Genomic DNA, 18524 nt, shown 5'->3' with positions numbered 1-18524 from the left:
TTGGGCACAGGGACCATGGTGGTCTGCTTGAAACATGTAGGTATTACAGACTCGGTCAGGGAGAGGTTGAAAATGTCAGTGAAGAGACTTGACAGTTGGTACGCGCATGCTTTGAGTCAACTGTGTCTGCAGCAGACGTGATACCCTCTGTCATGACACTGAAACACCTGCTTAACAAAACCGAAGACACAGAATGTGGCGTTAACTAACAAAAGTACTCGAGGCTGTGAACAAGCGATTCGGTGGCATTCTCTCTTTACTGTGTCGCCACCATGCTGGATGCTAGGTACAAGGACCGCTACTTATTTAACAGGCATTCTCTCTTTACTGTGTCGCCACCATGCTCGATGCTAGGAACAAGGACCACTACTTCTTTAACAGGCATTCTCTCTTTACTGTGTCGCCACCATGCTCGATGCTAGGTACAAGGACCGCTACTTCAATACAGACAAGAAACAGGGTTTACATGAAATGTTACAAACACAGCTGGACAAGATGGAAACGGACACAGTGACAGTGAAGCACCGAGGAAGAGAGGATACGGACAGACACAGTGACTGTGAAGCACCGAGGAAGAGAGGATACGGACAGACACAGCTGGACAAGATGGAAACGGACACAGTGACAGTGAAGCACCGAGGAAGAGAGGATACGGACAGACACAGTGACAGTGAAGCACCGAGGAAGAGAGGCCACGGACAGACACAGTGACAGTGAAGCACAGAGGAAGAGAGGATACGGACAGACACAGTGACAGTGAAGCACAGAGGAAGAGAGGCCACGGACAGACACAGTGACAGTGAAGCACCGAGGAAGAGAGGATACGGACAGACACAGTGACAGTGAAGCACAGAGGAAGAGAGGATACGGACAGACACAGCTGAAACTTCACTACTTGACACGTATGATGAAATCCTGGTTGAGAATGAAACGACTGAACAAATGAACAACGGAACAGCCCAGCAAGTAAGTCAAAGAAATAGGTTCTGGATTATGTTTTACTGACTCCCAATCACGGTCGGATGTGATGCAGCCTGGATTTGAACCAGAGACTGTAATGATGCCTCTTGCACTGAGATGCAGTGCCTTAGACCCTACTGTGTCCGTGTGTGTGTGTGTTAACTATTTAACTGGCATCGGTATTATTTTTTGGGGCAAAGAAAATATTGGATGTCGGTATCGGCCAAAAATGTCATATTGATGTATCACTATATCACAGTTTATCACAGCATATCACAGCATATCACAGCATATCACATTTTATCACAGCATACCACAGCTTTACACCATCACTAATTACACTCAGCACATTTAAATCCCTCCCCTTAAGTATATAAATCACTGTGCTAGAAAGGTTCCACAGTCATGTGTTATCAAGGAACCTGCCTTGTTGCGGGACACGACTCCAATGTTGATCTAGGGTCAGAGGCATTCAAATGTGTTTCGCAATATATCTTTATTACACATCTCAAATTACATCATTGTTAGAGGCATTCAATTTAACCCCCGAAATCCGAATGGTTTGACCTACATAAACTGTTCTCCATTTTGTTCCTCAAGTATCACGGGGCTTCGTCTGAAGGTAAACATTACCGGACAAAAAAAACTAATGGAAGTATGAAGGTCGTTTTGTGCCTAACCCAATCAAAGGGGTTAAATATTTCGGACAAACACTTCAAAACATTGTTTCTTCTTATTTATTTTTTTGACTGTCATTTTCGCCATTTATGAACGTGTTATTCAATGCGTTTCTAAGGGTTATTTTATCAAATAATTTTTTAAATATATTATTTTGATACATAAAGGCGTCCTAAAATTCAGAATTAATAAATCGTACATAGTATGACCATATTAAAACAATTCCATACGTCAGCTTTAGAATTAATTGAATAAAAACACACCGATGCATAGATCTTTATGAACATTTGAACATCTTGGCCATGTTCTGTTATAACTCCACCCGGCACAACCAGAAGAGGACTGGCCACCCCTCATAGCCTGGTTCCTCTCTAGGTTTCTTCCTAGGTTTTGGCCTTTCTAGGGAGTTTTTCCTAGCCACCGTGCTTCTACACCTGCATTGCTTGCTGTTTGGGGTTTTAGGCTGGGTTTCTGTACAACACTTTGAGATATCAGCTGATGTACGAAGGGCTATATAAATACATTTGATTCGATTTGATTTGGTGCCTGTAGAGAAGCACAGAGGATGCGTCCCAAATTGAACCCAAATGGAACCTTATTCTCTATAAAGTGCACTATGTAGGGATTAGGGTGCCATTCTGGACAGATCCCCAGAGACTCCCTCTTTAGGTAGGAGATGAGGAAAAGTTTAAAGAAATACAAAATAGCCAGACACCCAAGGGATTAACAGCATCTCTGTGTGAGTCATTTATACCCATCAAACAACAGCTGGCGAAGTAGGAAACACAAACGCTATAAATCTTCATAAATATACTGAATGTGTTTGCTTCTCTGTGTTTACATCACTCTGCTGCTTGCAGCTTGAAGCAGAGTGAATACTAACGACTTTGTTTGCTTGGAAATAATGAAGTAGATTAAAGGAGAAGAAGACTAAATTAATCAAAATCCTTAACTTAATGAGAAAGGAAACAGTTGGTTGATCTCCTCCCCTGCTGTAAAGCTCTACATAGCTGTCAGGTTCCAATTAAAGCTTGAGAGACTATATATGTATACAGGCTGAGATGGGAGATGGAGGGCATATCAGGGAAAGATACACCCTATCCCAATTCTCGTGGCCTTAGCCCTTTAATGTGTGCAGATCTGAAACGTCTGGATAGGTATAAAGTATACACATTCCCGACGTTTTAACACGGGCTCTGTTGATACGTGCTCTCTTTAATCAAACAGAACGAGGAATCAAGAGAGTTGAAGCGGAAGGATATGTGAAAAGGTCACAGTCTAGCGAAGCACTCAGAGAAGACGAGGAGTCGGAGTCTCCAGACAGAGCAGAGCATCCAGTATGGGAGATTGGACACTTCAGAGAGACCAACCTCATTGGGTGAGAACAGCCCTACTGTGTCAATGAACACAGCCTCGGGCTTTCTGCTCTGCTCTGATGACGAGGGCTTGGAAGTAAATCCACATTAATGCATCAAAATAAAAACATTTTCTATTCAAGTCTATTTAAACTTGCTCAAACACTGAAAATATTGAGGATATCCATAGAGTTAAATAGAGGGAGTACTTATTTTTCATTGAACACTTTTGTGACAGCATGGGCAGCTCCATAGAAGGCTCCATTCATTCAGGAACATACAGTGTTATCCAGATCCATAGAGTTAATGGGCAGCTCCATTCATTCAGGAACATACAGTGTTATCCAGATCCATAGAGTTAATGGGCAGCTCCATTCATTCAGGAACATACAGTACAGTGTTATCCAGATCCATAGAGTTAATGGGCAGCTCCATTCATTCAGGAATTCAGACCCTTTCAATTGTATCACATTCTGTTACGTTACAGCCGAATTAAAAAAAAAACGACTCAATAAAAAATGTCCTCATCAATGTACACATAATACCCCATTACGATAAATAAAAAAAAAATGTGCAAATGTATTAAAAATAAAAATATAGAAATGCCTTGTTTACATAAGTATTCAGACCGTTTGCTATGAGACCTGAAATTGAGCTCAGGTGCATCCTGTTTCTATTGATCATCCTTGATATGTTTCTACAACTTGATTGGAGTCCACCTATGGTAAATTCATTTGATTGGACATGATTTGGAAAGGCACACACCTGTCTATATAAAAGGTCCCACAGTTGACCGTGCATGTCCGAGCAAAAACCAAGCCATGAGGTTAAAGGAATTGTCCATAGAGCTCCGAGACAGGATTGTGATGAGGCACAGATCTGGGGAAGGGAACCAAAACATTTCTGCAGTATTGAAGGTCCCCAAGAACACAGTGGCCTCCATCATTCTTAAATGGAAGAAGTTTGGAACCACCAAGACTCTTCCTAGAGCTGGCCGCCCGGCCAAACTGAGCAAACCGGGAAGAAGGGCCTTTCTCAGGCAGGTGACCAAGAACCCAATAGTCATTCTGACAGTGCTCCAGAGTTCCTCCGTGGAGATGGGAGAACCTTCCAGAAGGACAACCATCTCTGCAGCACTCCACCAATTAGGCCTTTATGGTAGAGTGGCCAGACGGATGCCACTCCTCAGTGAAAGGCACATGGCAGCCCGCTTGGAGTTTCCCAAAAGGCACCTAAAGGACTCTCAGACCATGAGAAATAAGATTCTCTGGTCTGATGAAACCAAGATTGAACTCTTTGGCCTGAATGCCAAGCGTCACGTCTGGAGGAAACCGGTCACCATCCCTACAGTGAAGCATGGTGGTGGCAGCATCATGCTGTGGGGATGGTTTTCAGTGGTAGGGACTGGGAGACTAGTCAGGATCAAGGGAAAGATGAACAGAGCAAAGTACAGAGAGATCATTGATGAAAACCTGCTCCAGAGTGCTCAGGATCTCAGACTGGGGTGATGGTTCAGCTTCCAACAGGAGAATGACCCTAAGCACACAGCCAAGACAATGCAGGAGTGGCTTTGCGACAAGTCTCTGAATGTCCTTGAGTGGCCCAGCCAGAGCCCAGACTTGAACCTCATCGAACATCTCCAGAGAGACCTGAAAATAGCCGTGTAGCAACGCTCTCCATCCAACCTGACAGATCTAGAGAGAAGAATGGTAGAAACTCCCCAAATACAGGTGTACAAAGCTCGTAGCGTCATACCCAAGAAGACTAGAGACTGTAATCGCTGCAAAATGTGCTTCAACAAAGTACTGAGTAAAGGGTCTCAATACTTATGGAAATGTTATTATTTTTTATACATTTGCTAATGTTTCTAAAAAAACGTTTTTGCTTTGTCATTTACGGGGTGTTGTGATGTCATTATGAGGTGTTGTGATGTCATTATGGGGTATTGTGTGATGATTGTTGAGGGAAAGAACCTATTTAATCCACTTTAGAATAAGGCTGTATTGTAACAAAATGTGGAAAAAGTCAAGGGGTCTGAATACTTTCCGAATGCACTGTAGGTACATACCATTGTTGACTTCCCTCTAGTGCAAAGTATCATTAACCTAATCCTAACCTAATCCTGACCTAACCCTAACCTAAGCCTTAACCCTAACCTAACCTAACCCTGGCCTAACCCTAACCTAACCCTAACCTGACCTAACCCTAACCTAATCCTAACCTAACACTGACCTAACCCTGACCTAACCTAACCCTGACCAAACCCTAACCTAACCCTGACCTAACCCTAACCTAACCCTGACCTAACCCTAACCCTGACCTAACCCTGACCTAACCCTAACCTAAACCCTAACCCTGACCTAACCCTGACCTAACCCTAACCCTGACCTAACCCTGACCTAACCCTGACCTAACCCTAACCTAAACCTGACCTAAACCTAACCCTGACCTAACCCTGACCTAATCCTAACCTAACCCTGACCTAACCCTGACCTAACCCTGACCTAACCTAACCCTGACCAAACCCTAACCTAACCCTGACCTAACCCTAATCTAACCTTGACCTAACCCTGACCTAACCTAAACCTGAATAGCTGACCTGTTAAATGATATCTGCTAATGTGTTGATGTCTTACCTTCTTGGGGGAGAACACGCCCACGGTTCCTCCGTCTTCCCTCATAGCCACACCCATCTCAGCCAGCAGGGCCTCTCTGTGGAAGAGAATGGACAGTTGTACAACGGCCCAAGGTTGGGGTCAATTCAAATTAAAATCAGTCAATTCAGGAAGTGATTTGAATTTAAAATGGAAAAATTGAAACTTTTAAAATAAATTAGTTTCTCCTTTTTTGGCTTATTGAAAAGTCAATAAAAAATAAATGCTCCTTTTTACAAATATTGAATTTGTATTTCATTTTACTTCCTGAATTAACTGAATTTAATTGAATTGACCACAACCCTGCAGTGGTCTCCTATTTCTTCCATGTTCCTTGGATCCAGAGACTGGATTGTCCTTTCCTTATAATCTATACTGTAAGTAGAGATTGGGAAGTGGTAGTAAATCACCTTTCCATTCTGATGGCTTCTGTTCTGCGAAGTTTCTCCTCCCAGGTCTCATTGAGCTCCGCAATGATCTTCTCTGTTTCCTGATGAAATCCCCCCCCCAAAAAATATGACAAACTGTTGTGAACCCTCCAGTGTCTATGTTCAATATGCGGGACAGAGTGTATTATGTCTGACTGTAATAAATTACTTAAATCAATAAATAAATGAATTCATCAATCAATCAAGTGATCAGTTCACCTTGAGTCTCTCGATGGCCTCCTCGCTTCCGGGGCTGAACATGATGCGGTCGTGGAGGCTGGCGATGGATCCGGCTCGACTGGATAGGGCGGACAGAGAGGGGGAGGGGCTCATCCCCGTCATGGCATTGGTCACTGTGGAGAGATCATCCTTTTGATTGACAGCTTGGCGATTATTGTTATTGTTCTTGAAATCGGATAGGTCTGTCAGGGGAAGGGGGCGGGACAGAGGAAACAGTGGGTGGTGGGAGTGGGGGTAGGAAGTGGGGATTAGCGCAGGGGACAGGGAGGTAAGAGAGACGGAGAGAAGCGGACAGAAAAGGACGAGAGGAGAAGGAAAAATAGAAAAGAAGGAAGAAGAAGAAGAAGAAGTAGACATGAAACTAACCTGAAACACAAAGAGAACATTTAACCGGGAGTAAGAAACACACAAGGAAGAGAAGACAAGAGCAGCGCAGTATGCAGAAAGCCAGCAGAAGAATGCAAAAGATGTGGCAAGTGCACCTGGGGGGGGGGGGGGGGCTGCTAATCATGAAACAAATCGATCTAACAATCAAGCCAAATCCAAAGTATGCCGTCAAGCTTCAAGCAAAGCGTTTATCAGTCAGGAAGGCCATTCAGAATCATCCTCAACAGGAACACTGATGTCCCTTCCTGGAAGGCTCTGAGGGTTAGTTCCCTGTCGCATGGCTACGACGTGGCTACGACGTGGCTACGACGTGGCTACGACGTGGCTACGACGTGGCTACGACGTGGCTACGACGTGGCTACGATGTGGCTACGACATGGCTACGATGTGGCTACGACATGGCTACGATGTGGCTACGACATGGCTACGATGTGGCTACGACATGGCTACGATGTGGCTACGACGTGGCTACGACATGGCTACGACATGGCGACATAGCTACGACGTGGCTACGACGTGGCTACGACGTGGCTACGACGTGGTTACGACGTGGTTACGACGTGGCTACGACGTGGCTACGACGTGGCTACGACGTGGCTACGACATGGCTACGACATGGCTACGACATGGCGACGTGGCTACGACGTGGCTACGATGTGGCTACGACATGGCTACGATGTGGCGACGACATGGCTACGACGTGGCTACGACGTGGCTACGACATGGCTACGACGTGGTTACGACGTGGTTACGACGTGGCTACGACATGGCTACGATGTGGCTACGACATGGCTACGATGTGGCTACGACGTGGCTACGACGTGGTTACGACGTGGCTACGACGTGGCTACGACGTAGCTACGACGTGGCTACGACATGGCTACGACCTGGCTACGACATGGCTACGACATGGCTACGACATGCTTTGACTCTATTGCATCCACGGACCAATAGCAAACACTCTGAAAGGAAATATGAGCGTTACTTCGCATAGAGCGCACGTGTTAGCATAAAGTCCTATTCAGACCATATGGCCAAGGTCTATATCAAACTACCCATGAAGGAAATATGATATGCAGCAAACAGGCATTACCTATGGATTAACCAATCTGCATCCAGGATCCAAACTACCCGTTTATGTAACACCATGGGAAGAACACATACAATACCAGCTACTTCACTGAGAGGTTTCCTTCCTCATATCAAACTCTCCATCGATGAAATCTAATGATGTAACACCATAGGAAAGAACCACAGAAGACCATCTAGGTGCACCTAGTGGCACCCTATTCCCTATTATAGTGCACTACATTTGACCAGGGCCCATAGGGCTTTGGACAAAGATAGTAGGGATTACGATGCCACTTGGGACTGTATAAGATGAGGAAATCCCTTGTCAATCAAGGTTTTACTAATAGATTCATCACACTGAAATATAGGTGATTTTTTGTTGTTGTCTCAGAATTGTTCTCAAATATCTATTCCACGGGCTATGAATTTATCACAGTGCACAATATTTTTTATTTTACCTTTATTTAACCAGGCAAGTCAGTTAAGAGTACATTCTTATTTTCAATGACGGCCTAGGAACAGTGGGTTAACTGCCTGTTCAGGGGCAGAACGACAGATTTGTACCTTGTCAGCTCGGGGGTTTGAACTCACAACCTTCTGGTTGTGGTATATGTCACCTTCTACAATGAGTCTCAGCACTGGAGGTAGGTAGGTGTTGCAATACCAACACACCGAGAGTCAAAGTAGACCGAATCACCAGTCTGGGTCCTTCCTGTTGCCCCTGCCAGTCAAGATGACACATGTACCACTTTCTGACACCCTGAAGCCTGTCGCCATCTGTTCGGTAATGCTGGTATTAAACACACAGTAGCAAAACACCAATTTCCTGTGATAAAAAGAACAGCTGGGCGCAGTTGCGTAAAATATATGAAGTGTTTACCTTATTACAGAGTCATTTCCCGTTACCTCAGGGAATTGATTAAGGGTATCACTTAGAACTGCTGTAAAAAATATATATATTTCCTTAAAAAAACACACAAAAAACATACTGCCGTTGGTCGCCTTCCTGAACTCTGGACATCAGCGATAAAGCTATATATATATATTTGGGGCGGCAGGGTAGCCTAGTGGTTAGAGCGTTGGACTAGGAACCGAAAGGTTGCAAGTTTGAATCCCCGAGCTGACAAGGTACAAATCTGTCGTTCTGCCCCTGAACAGGCAGTTAACCCACTGTTCCTAGGCCGTCATTGAAAATAAGAATTTGTTCTTAACTGACTTGCCTGGTTAAATAAAGGTAGAAAAAATAAAATAAAATATGAGCCCAGTCCACAAGAGCATCTCTACAGCACCAGAGGGGAACAGCACCTACTGTCCAAGCCCAGAAATGCATCCGATATCTCTTAGGTATTTTCTAGCAGATAGCCTACTAACAACCAGGCTGACCTCTAGAACAAGCCTGCCTGAAGGACACATGTCCTTGTTGATCTGATACATACATGTGCACATGATTGATCGCGATCAATATTGTCCTTGGCATTTTGAACAACCTTTGATAAGTTAACTCACTGATTGGTCATTAATCAATTAATTAATAATCAACTATTGACACATTACTCAGGTGCTGCAGAGAGTACAACTATTGACACATTGCTCTGGTGCTGCAGAGAGTACAACTATTGACACATTGCTCTGGTGCTGCAGAGAGTACAACTATTGACACATTGCTCTGGTGCTGCTAAAGGTGCCATGGAGCGAAGCGTATAAGAGGACAGCCAAAAACACAGCAGAGAGTTAAGAAACATTAACACACATTTCAAACCAGCAACGTCAGTGCCGGGAGGCCCCTTGTATGCTGAGAGAGAGAAAACAGAAAGACAGAAAGAGGAGGTGTGAGAGAGAGGGAGAAAGAGAGTGAGAGAGAGAGAGAGAGAGAGAGAGAGAGAGAGAGAGACAGAGAGAGAGAGAGAGAGAGAGAGAGAGAGAGAGAGAGAGATGAACAAACACTGTGATAGAATCAATCAGTAACTCAGTGTAAAATGAGCATAGCTTACTGGTGTTGCTTTAAGGGCCCCTAGTCTGTCACTCAGACCTCTATCTGAGAATCAATCTACTCGAATGTACAGTTAATTATCCAAATGCATATTTGCAGTTTCCTTCCTACATAGTCTGTAGGCTACATGAGGAGGCCCACTGTACATCTTTTCCAAACTGGTTATTACTGCATTGTCGGAACTGGAAGCACAAGCATTTCGCTACACTCGCATTAACATCTGCTAACCATGTGTATGTGACAAATAAAATTTGATTTGATTTGATTTGGCTGGCTGAGTGAGGTTCTGAAAACATACTGCTGTAGACATAACATAATGCTTTTCTGGACACAAGCGATAAAGCTACTGTCTGTAACATCAGAGGGAAACACCACCTACTGTCCAAGCCCAGAAATGCATCTGATATCTCTTAGGTATTTTCTAGCAGATAGCCTACTAACAACCAGGCTGACCTCTAGAACAAGCCACATGTACTTCTTGATCTGGTACTGATTGGTCGTGATCAATATATTCCTGGGCAATATGAAATAATATTAAGTTGATTATCTCAATGATTAGTCATTAATCTGGTGCAGCAGAGTACAGCTATAAGAACATGCTGTCGATGCTAAGCAGCACGGAGCGAAGAGTACAGAGGACAGACAAAGAAACAGCCTAAAGCCAGACAGATAAACAGTAGAGAGAACAGTAGAGAGATAAACAGTAGAGGGATAAACAGTAGAGAGAGAAACAGTAGAGAGATAAGCAGTAGAGAGATAAGCAGTAGAGAGAGAAACAGTAGAGAGAGAAACAGTAGAGATATATAGAAACAGTAGAGAGATATAGAAACAGTAGAGAGAGAAACAGTAGAGAGATAAGCAGTAGAGGGATAAACAGTAGAGAGAACAGTAGACAGAAACAGTAGAGAGAACAGTAGAGAGATAAACAGTAGAGAGATAAACAGTAGAGGGATAAACAGTAGAGAGAGAAACAGTAGAGAGATAAGCAGTAGAGAGATAAACAGTAGAGAGAACAGTAGAGAGATAAACAGTAGAGAGAACAGTAGAGAGATAAACAGTAGAGATAAACAGTAGAGGGATAAACAGTCGAGAGATAATCAGTAGAGGGATAAACAGTAGAGAGAGAAACAGTAGAGAGATAAACAGTAGAGAGAGAAACAGTAGAGAGATAAGCAGTAGAGAGATAAACAGTGAGAGAACAGTAGAGAGATAAACAGTAGAGAGATCAACAGTAGAGAGAGAAACAGTAGAGAGAGAAACAGTAGAGAGATATAGAAACAGTAGAGAGATAAACAGTAGAGGGATATAGAAACAGCAGAGAGATATAGAAACAGTAGAGAGATAAACAGTAGAGATAGAAACAGTAGAGAGAGAAACAGTAGAGAGATATAGAAACAGTAGAGAGATAAAGAAACAGTAGAGAGAAACAGAGAGAGAAACAGTAGAGAGATAAACAGTAGAGAGATAAACAGTAGAGAGATATAGAAACAGTAGAGAGATAAACAGTAGAGGGATATAGAAACAGTAGAGAGATAAACAGTAGAGGGATATAGAAACAGCAGAGAGATATAGAAACAGCAGAGAGATATAGAAACAGTAGAGAGATATAGAAACAGTAGAGAGATAAACAGTAGAGATAGAAACAGTAGAGAGATAAACAGTAGAGAAATATAGAAACACACATTTCAACCCAGCAACGTCAGTGCCAAGACCTGGCCCCTTGTATGCTGGGAGAGAAAGAGAAAGAGAGACAGAGAGACAGACAAAGGAGAACACAGTAAAATATAGGAGAACACAGTGAGAGACAGGAGAACACAATGAGAGACAGGAGAACACATTGAGAGACAGGAGAACAGAGTGAAAACTGTAGAGAGATAAACAGTAGAGAGAGAAACAGTAGAGAGATATAGAAACAGTAGAGAGAAACAGAGAGAGAAATAGTAGAGAGATAAACAGTAGAGAGATAAACAGTAGAGAGATAAACAGTAGAGAGATATAGAAACAGTAGAGAGATAAACAGTAGAGGGATATAGAAACAGTAGAGAGATAAACAGTAGAGGGATATAGAAACAGCAGAGAGATATAGAAACAGTAGACAGATATAGAAACAGTAGAGAGATAAACAATAGAGATAGAAACAGTAGAGAGATAAACAGTAGAGAAATATAGAAACACACATTTCAAACCAGCAACGTCAGTTCCAAGACCTGGCCCCTTGTATGCTGGGAGAGAAAGAGAAAGAGAGACAGAGAGACAGACAAAGGAGAACACAGTAAAATATAGGAGAACACAGTGAGAGACAGGAGAACACAATGAGAGACAGGAGAACAGAGTGAAAACAGTAGAGAGATAAACAGTAGAGAGAGAAACAGTAGAGAGATATAGAAACAGTAGAGAGAAACAGAGAGAGAAACAGTAGAGAGATAAACAGTAGAGAGATAAACAGTAGAGAGATATAGAAACAGTAGAGAGATAAACAGTAGAGGGATATAGAAACAGTAGAGAGATAAACAGTAGAGGGAAATAGAAACAGCAGAGAGATATAGAAACAGTAGAGAGATATAGAAACAGTAGAGAGATAAATAGTAGAGAAATATAGAAACACACATTTCAAACCAGCAACGTCAGTGCCAAGAACTGGCCCCTTGTATGCTGGGAGAGAAAGAGAAAGAGAGACAGAGAGACAGACAAAGGAGAACACAGTAAAATATAGGAGAACACAGTGAGAGACAGGAGAACACAATGAGAGACAGGAGAACACATTGAGAGACAGGAGAACAGAGTGAAAACAGTAGAGAGATAAACAGTAGAGAGAAACAGTAGATAGATAAACAGTAGAGAGATAAACAGTAGAGAGAGAAACAGTAGAGAGAGAAACAGTAGAGATATATACAAACAGTAGAGAGATATAGAAACAGTAGAGAGATAAAACAGTAGAGATAGAAACAGTAGAGAGATAAACAGTAGAGAGATACACAGTAGAGAGATAAAACAGTAGAGATAGAAACAGTAGAGAGATAAACAGTAGAGAGATATAGAAACAGTAGAGAGATAAACAGTAGAGAGATATAGAAACAGTAGAGAGATAAACAGTAGAGACAGAAACAGTAGAGAGATAAACAGTAGAGATAGAAACAGTAGAGAGATAAACAGTAGAGATAGAAACAGTAGAGAGATAAACAGTAGAGAGATATAGAAACAGTAGAGAGATAAACAGTAGAGAGATATAGAAACAGTAGAGAGATAAACAGTAGAGACAGAAACAGTAGAGAGATAAACAGTAGAGATAGAAACAGTAGAGAGATAAACAGTAGAGATAGAAACAGTAGAGAGATATAGAAACGGTAGAGAGATAAACAGTAGAGAAATATAGAAACACACATTTCAAACCAGCAACGTCAGTGCCAAGACCTGGCCCCTTGTACGCTGGGAGAGCGAGAGAGACAGAGAGACAGACAAAGGAGAACACAGTTAGAGACAGGAGAACACAGTGAGAGACAGGAGAACACAGTGAGAGCTGAACAGCTGCTGCTAACATACTGGTCCTGCTAACATACTAGTCCTGCTAACATACTGGTCCTGCTAACATACTGGTCCTGCTAACATACTGGTCCTGCTAACACACTGGTCCTGCTAGCATACTGGTCCTGCTAACATACTGGTGGTGCTAGCATACTGGTCCTGCTAAAATACTGATGCTGCTAACATACTGGTGGTGCTAGCATACTGGTCCTGCTAACATACTGGTCCTGCTAAAATACTGATGCTGCTAACATACTGGTCCTGCTAACACACTGGTCCTGCTAACATACTGGTCCTGCTAACACACTGGTCCTGCTAACACACTGGTGGTGCTAACATACTGGTCCTGCTAGCATACTGGTCCTGCTAACATACTGGTGGTGCTAGCATACTGGTCCTGCTAAAATACTGATGCTGCTAACATACTGGTCCTGCTAACATACTAGTCCTGCTAACATACTGGTCCTGCTAACATACTGGTCCTGCTAACATACTGGTCCTGCTAACACACTGGTCCTGCTAAGATACTGGTCCTGCTAACATACTGGTCCTGCTAGCATACTGGTCCTGCTAACATACTGGTGGTGCTAACACACTGGTGGTGCTAACATACTGGTGAAGGTAACATACTGGTGATGCTAGCATACTGGTCCTGCTAACACACTGGTCCGGCTAACATACTGATGCTGCTAACATACTGGTGAAGGTAACATACTGGTCCTGCTAGCATACTGGTCCTGCTAACACACTGGTCCGGCTAACATACTGATGCTGCTAACATACTGGTCCTGCTAACATACTGGTCCTGCTAACATACTGGTCCTGCTAACATACTGGTGAAGGTAACATACTGGTGATGCTAGCATACTGTCCTCCTCCCAGAGCGCCAAGAACCTTGGCGTGATCCTGGACAACACCCTGTCGTTCTCAACTAACATCAAGGCGGTGGCCCGTTCCTGTAGGTTCATGCTCTACAACATCCGCAGAGTACGACCCTGCCTCACACAGGAAGCGGCGCAGGTCCTAATCCAGGCACTTGTCATCTCCCGTCTGGATTACTGCAACTCGCTGTTGGCTGGGCTCCCTGCCTGTGCCATTAAACCCCTACAACTCATCCAGAACGCCGCAGCCCGTCTGGTGTTCAACCTTCCCAAGTTCTCTCACGTCACCCCGCTCCTCCGCTCTCTCCACTGGCTTCCAGTTGAAGCTCGCATCCGCTACAAGACCATGGTGCTTGCCTACGGAGCTGTGAGGGGAACGGCACCGCAGTACCTCCAGGCTCTGATCAGGCCCTACACCCAAACAAGGGCACTGCGTTCATCCACCTCTGGCCTGCTCGCCTCCCTACTGGTCACTGAGGAAGTACAGTTCCCGCTCAGCCCAGTCAAAACTGTTCGCTGCTCTGGCCCCTCAATGGTGGAACAAACTCCCTCACGACGCCAGGACAGCGGAGTCAATCACCACCTTCCGGAGACACCTGAAACCCCACCTCTTTAAGGAATACCTAGGATAGGATAAAGTAATCCTTCTCACCCCCCCCCCCCATAAATGATTTAGATGCACTATTGTAAAGTGGCTGTTCCACTGGATGTCATAAGGTGAATTCACCAATTTGTAAGTCGCTCCGGATAAGAGCGTCTGCCAAATGACTTAAATGTAAATGTAAATGCTAACATACTGATGCTGCTAACATACTGGTGGTGCTAACACACTGGTCCTGCTAACATACTGGTCCTGCTAGCATACTGGTGGTGCTGGCAAACTGGTCCTGCTAACATACTGGTGGTGCTAGCAAACTGGTCCTGCTAACATACTGGTGGTGCTAGCAAACTGGTCCTGCTAACATACTGGTGGTGCTAGCAAACTGGTCCTGCTAACATACTGGTCCTGCTAACATACTGGTGGTGCTAACACACTGGTCCTGCTAACATACTGGTCCTGCTAGCATACTGGTGGTGCTGGCAAACTGGTCCTGCTAACATACTGGTGGTGCTAGCATACTGGTCCTGCTAACATACTGGTGGTGCTAGCATACTGGTCCTGCTAACATACTGGTGGTGCTAGCATACTGGTCCTGCTAACATACTGGTCCTGCTAACATACTGGTCCTGCTAACATACTGGTCCTGCTAACACACTGGTCCTGCTAACACACTGGTCCTGCTAACATACTGGTCCTGCTAACACACTGGTCCTGCTAACATACTGGTCCTGCTAACACACTGGTCCTGCTAACATACTGATGCTGCTAACATACTGGTCCTGCTAACACACTGGTCCTGCTAACATACTAGTCCTGCTAACATACTGATGCTGCTAACATACTGGTCCTGCTAACACACTGGTCCTGCTAACATACTGATGCTGCTAACATACTGGTCCTGCTAACATACTAGTCCTGCTAACATACTGGTCCTGCTAACATACTGGTCCTGCTAACATACTGGTCCTGCTAACATACTGGTGGTGCTAACACACTGGTCCTGCTAACATACTGATGCTGCTAACATACTGGTCCTGCTAACATACTAGTCCTGCTAACATACTGGTCCTGCTAACATACTGGTCCTGCTAACATACTAGTGGTGCTAGCAAACTGGTCCTGCTAACATACTGGTCCTGCTAACACACTGGTCCTGCTAACACACTGGTCCTGCTAACATACTGGTGCTGCTAACATACTGGTCCTGCTAACACACTGGTCCTGCTAACATACTGGTGGTGCTAACACACTGGTGGTGCTAACATACTGGTCCTGCTAACATACTAGTGGTGCTAGCAAACTGGTCCTGCTAACATACTGGTCCTGCTAACACACTGGTCCTGCTAACACACTGGTCCTGCTAACATACTGGTCCTGCTAACACACTGGTCCTGCTAACATACTGGTCCTGCTAACATACTGGTGGTGCTAGCATACTGGTCCTGCTAACATACTGGTCCTGCTAACACACTGGTGGTGCAAGCAAACTGGTCCTGCTAACATACTGGTCCTGCTAACACACTGGTCCTGCTAACACACTGGTCCTGCTAACATACTGGTCCTGCTAAAATACTGATGCTGCTAACACACTGGTCCTGCTAACATACTGATGCTGCTAACATACTGATGCTGCTAACATACTGGTCCTGCTAACATACTAGTCCTGCTAACATACTGGTCCTGCTAACATACTGGTCCTGCTAACATACTGGTCCTGCTAACACACTGGTCCTGCTAACATACTGATGCTGCTAACATACTGGTCCTGCTAACATACTAGTCCTGCTAACATACTGGTCCTGCTAACATACTGGTCCTGCTAACATACTGGTCCTGCTAACATACTGGTGGTGCTAACACACTGGTCCTGCTAACATACTGATGCTGCTAACATACTGGTCCTGCTAACATACTAGTCCTGCTAACATACTGGTCCTGCTAACATACTAGTCCTGCTAACATACTGATGCTGCTAACATACTGGTCCTGCTAACATACTGGTCCTGCTAACATACTGGTCCTGCTAACACACTGGTCCTGCTAACATACTGGTCCTGCTAACATACTGGTCCTGCTAACATACTGGTCCTGCTAACACACTGGTCCTGCTAACATACTGGTGGTGCTAACATACTGGTCCTGCTAACACACTGGTCCTGCTAACATACTGGTGGTGCTAGCAAACTGGTCCTGCTAACATACTGGTGGTGCTAACATACTGGTCCTGCTAACATACTAGTGGTGCTAGCAAACTGGTCCTGCTAACATACTGGTCCTGCTAACACACTGGTCCTGCTAACACACTGGTCCTGCTAACATACTGGTGCTGCTAACATACTGGTCCTGCTAACACACTGGTCCTGCTAACATACTGGTGGTGCTAACACACTGGTGGTGCTAACATACTGGTCCTGCTAACATACTAGTGGTGCTAGCAAACTGGTCCTGCTAACATACTGGTCCTGCTAACACACTGGTCCTGCTAACACACTGGTCCTGCTAACATACTGGTCCTGCTAAAATACTGATGCTGCTAACATACTGGTCCTTCTAACATACTGGTCCTGCTAACATACTGGTCCTGCTAACACACTGGTCCTGCTAACACACTGGTCCTGCTAACATACTGGTCCTGCTAAAATACTGATGCTGCTAACATACTGGTCCTGCTAACATACTGGTCCTGCTAACATACTGGTCCTGCTAACATACTGGTCCTGCTAAAATACTGATGCTGCTAACATACTGGTCCTGCTAACATACTGGTGGTGCTAACATACTGGTCCTGCTAACATACTGGTCCTGCTAACATACTAGTCCTGCTAACACACTAGTGGTGCAAGCAAACTGGTCCTGCTAACACACTGGTCCTGCTAAAATACTGATGCTGCTAACATACTGGTCCTGCTAAAATACTGATGCTGCTAACATACTAGTGGTGCTAGCATACTGGTCCTGCTAACACACTGGTGGTGCTAACACACTGGTCCTGCTAACATACTGGTCCTGCTAACACACTGGTCCTGCTAACACACTGGTCCTGCTAACATACTGGTCCTGCTAAAATACTGATGCTGCTAACATACTGGTCCTGCTAACATACTGGTCCTGCTAACATACTGGTCCTGCTAACATACTGGTCCTGCTAACATACTGGTCCTGCTAAAATACTGATGCTGCTAACATACTGGTCCTGCTAACATACTGGTGGTGCTAACATACTGGTCCTGCTAACATACTGGTCTTGCTAACATACTAGTCCTGCTAACACACTAGTGGTGCAAGCAAACTGGTCCTGCTAACACACTGGTGGTGCTAACATACTAGTGGTGCTAGCATACTGGTCCTGCTAACACACTGGTGGTGCTAACATACTAGTGGTGCTAGCATACTGGTCCTGCTAAAATACTGATGCTGCTAACATACTGGTCCTGCTAAAATACTGATGCTGCTAACATACTAGTGGTGCTAGCATACTGGTCCTGCTAACACACTGGTGGTGCTAACACACTGGTCCTGCTAACATACTGGTCCTGCTAACACACTGGTCCTGCTAAAATACTGATGCTGCTAACATACTAGTGGTGCTAGCATACTGGTCCTGCTAACATACTGGTCCTGCTAACATACTGGTCCTGCTAACATACTAGTGGTGCTAGCATACTGGTCCTGCTAACATACTGATGCTGCTAGCATACTGGTGGTGCTAGCATACTGGTCCTGCTAACATACTGGTGGTGCTCGCATACTGGTCCTG

At 44.4% G+C, this 18524-nt stretch overlaps 1 protein-coding gene across 8 annotated transcripts in view; it reads right to left on the bottom strand.

The window, feature by feature from the left end:
* The window catches only part of LOC135524802 (kinesin-like protein KIF1A), a 183425-nt gene that overhangs the window by 97055 nt on the left and 67846 nt on the right, over positions 1–18524 (bottom strand). For all 8 annotated transcript variants that reach the window (XM_064952638.1, XM_064952631.1, XM_064952632.1 and 5 more), the window contains 3 exons: positions 6295–6428; positions 6058–6137; positions 5630–5705 (listed from right to left, as the gene is read on the bottom strand). In XM_064952638.1, coding sequence (XP_064808710.1) covers positions 5630–5705; positions 6058–6137; positions 6295–6428 — 290 coding nt within the window. The remainder of the gene's footprint in view (positions 1–5629; positions 5706–6057; positions 6138–6294; positions 6429–18524) is intronic.

The sequence above is a fragment of the Oncorhynchus masou genome, chromosome 31 (assembly GCF_036934945.1).
Source record: "Oncorhynchus masou masou isolate Uvic2021 chromosome 31, UVic_Omas_1.1, whole genome shotgun sequence".
NCBI classification, from domain to species: Eukaryota; Metazoa; Chordata; class Actinopteri; order Salmoniformes; family Salmonidae; genus Oncorhynchus; species Oncorhynchus masou.
This window is presented reverse-complemented; position numbering and strand designations above follow the sequence as displayed.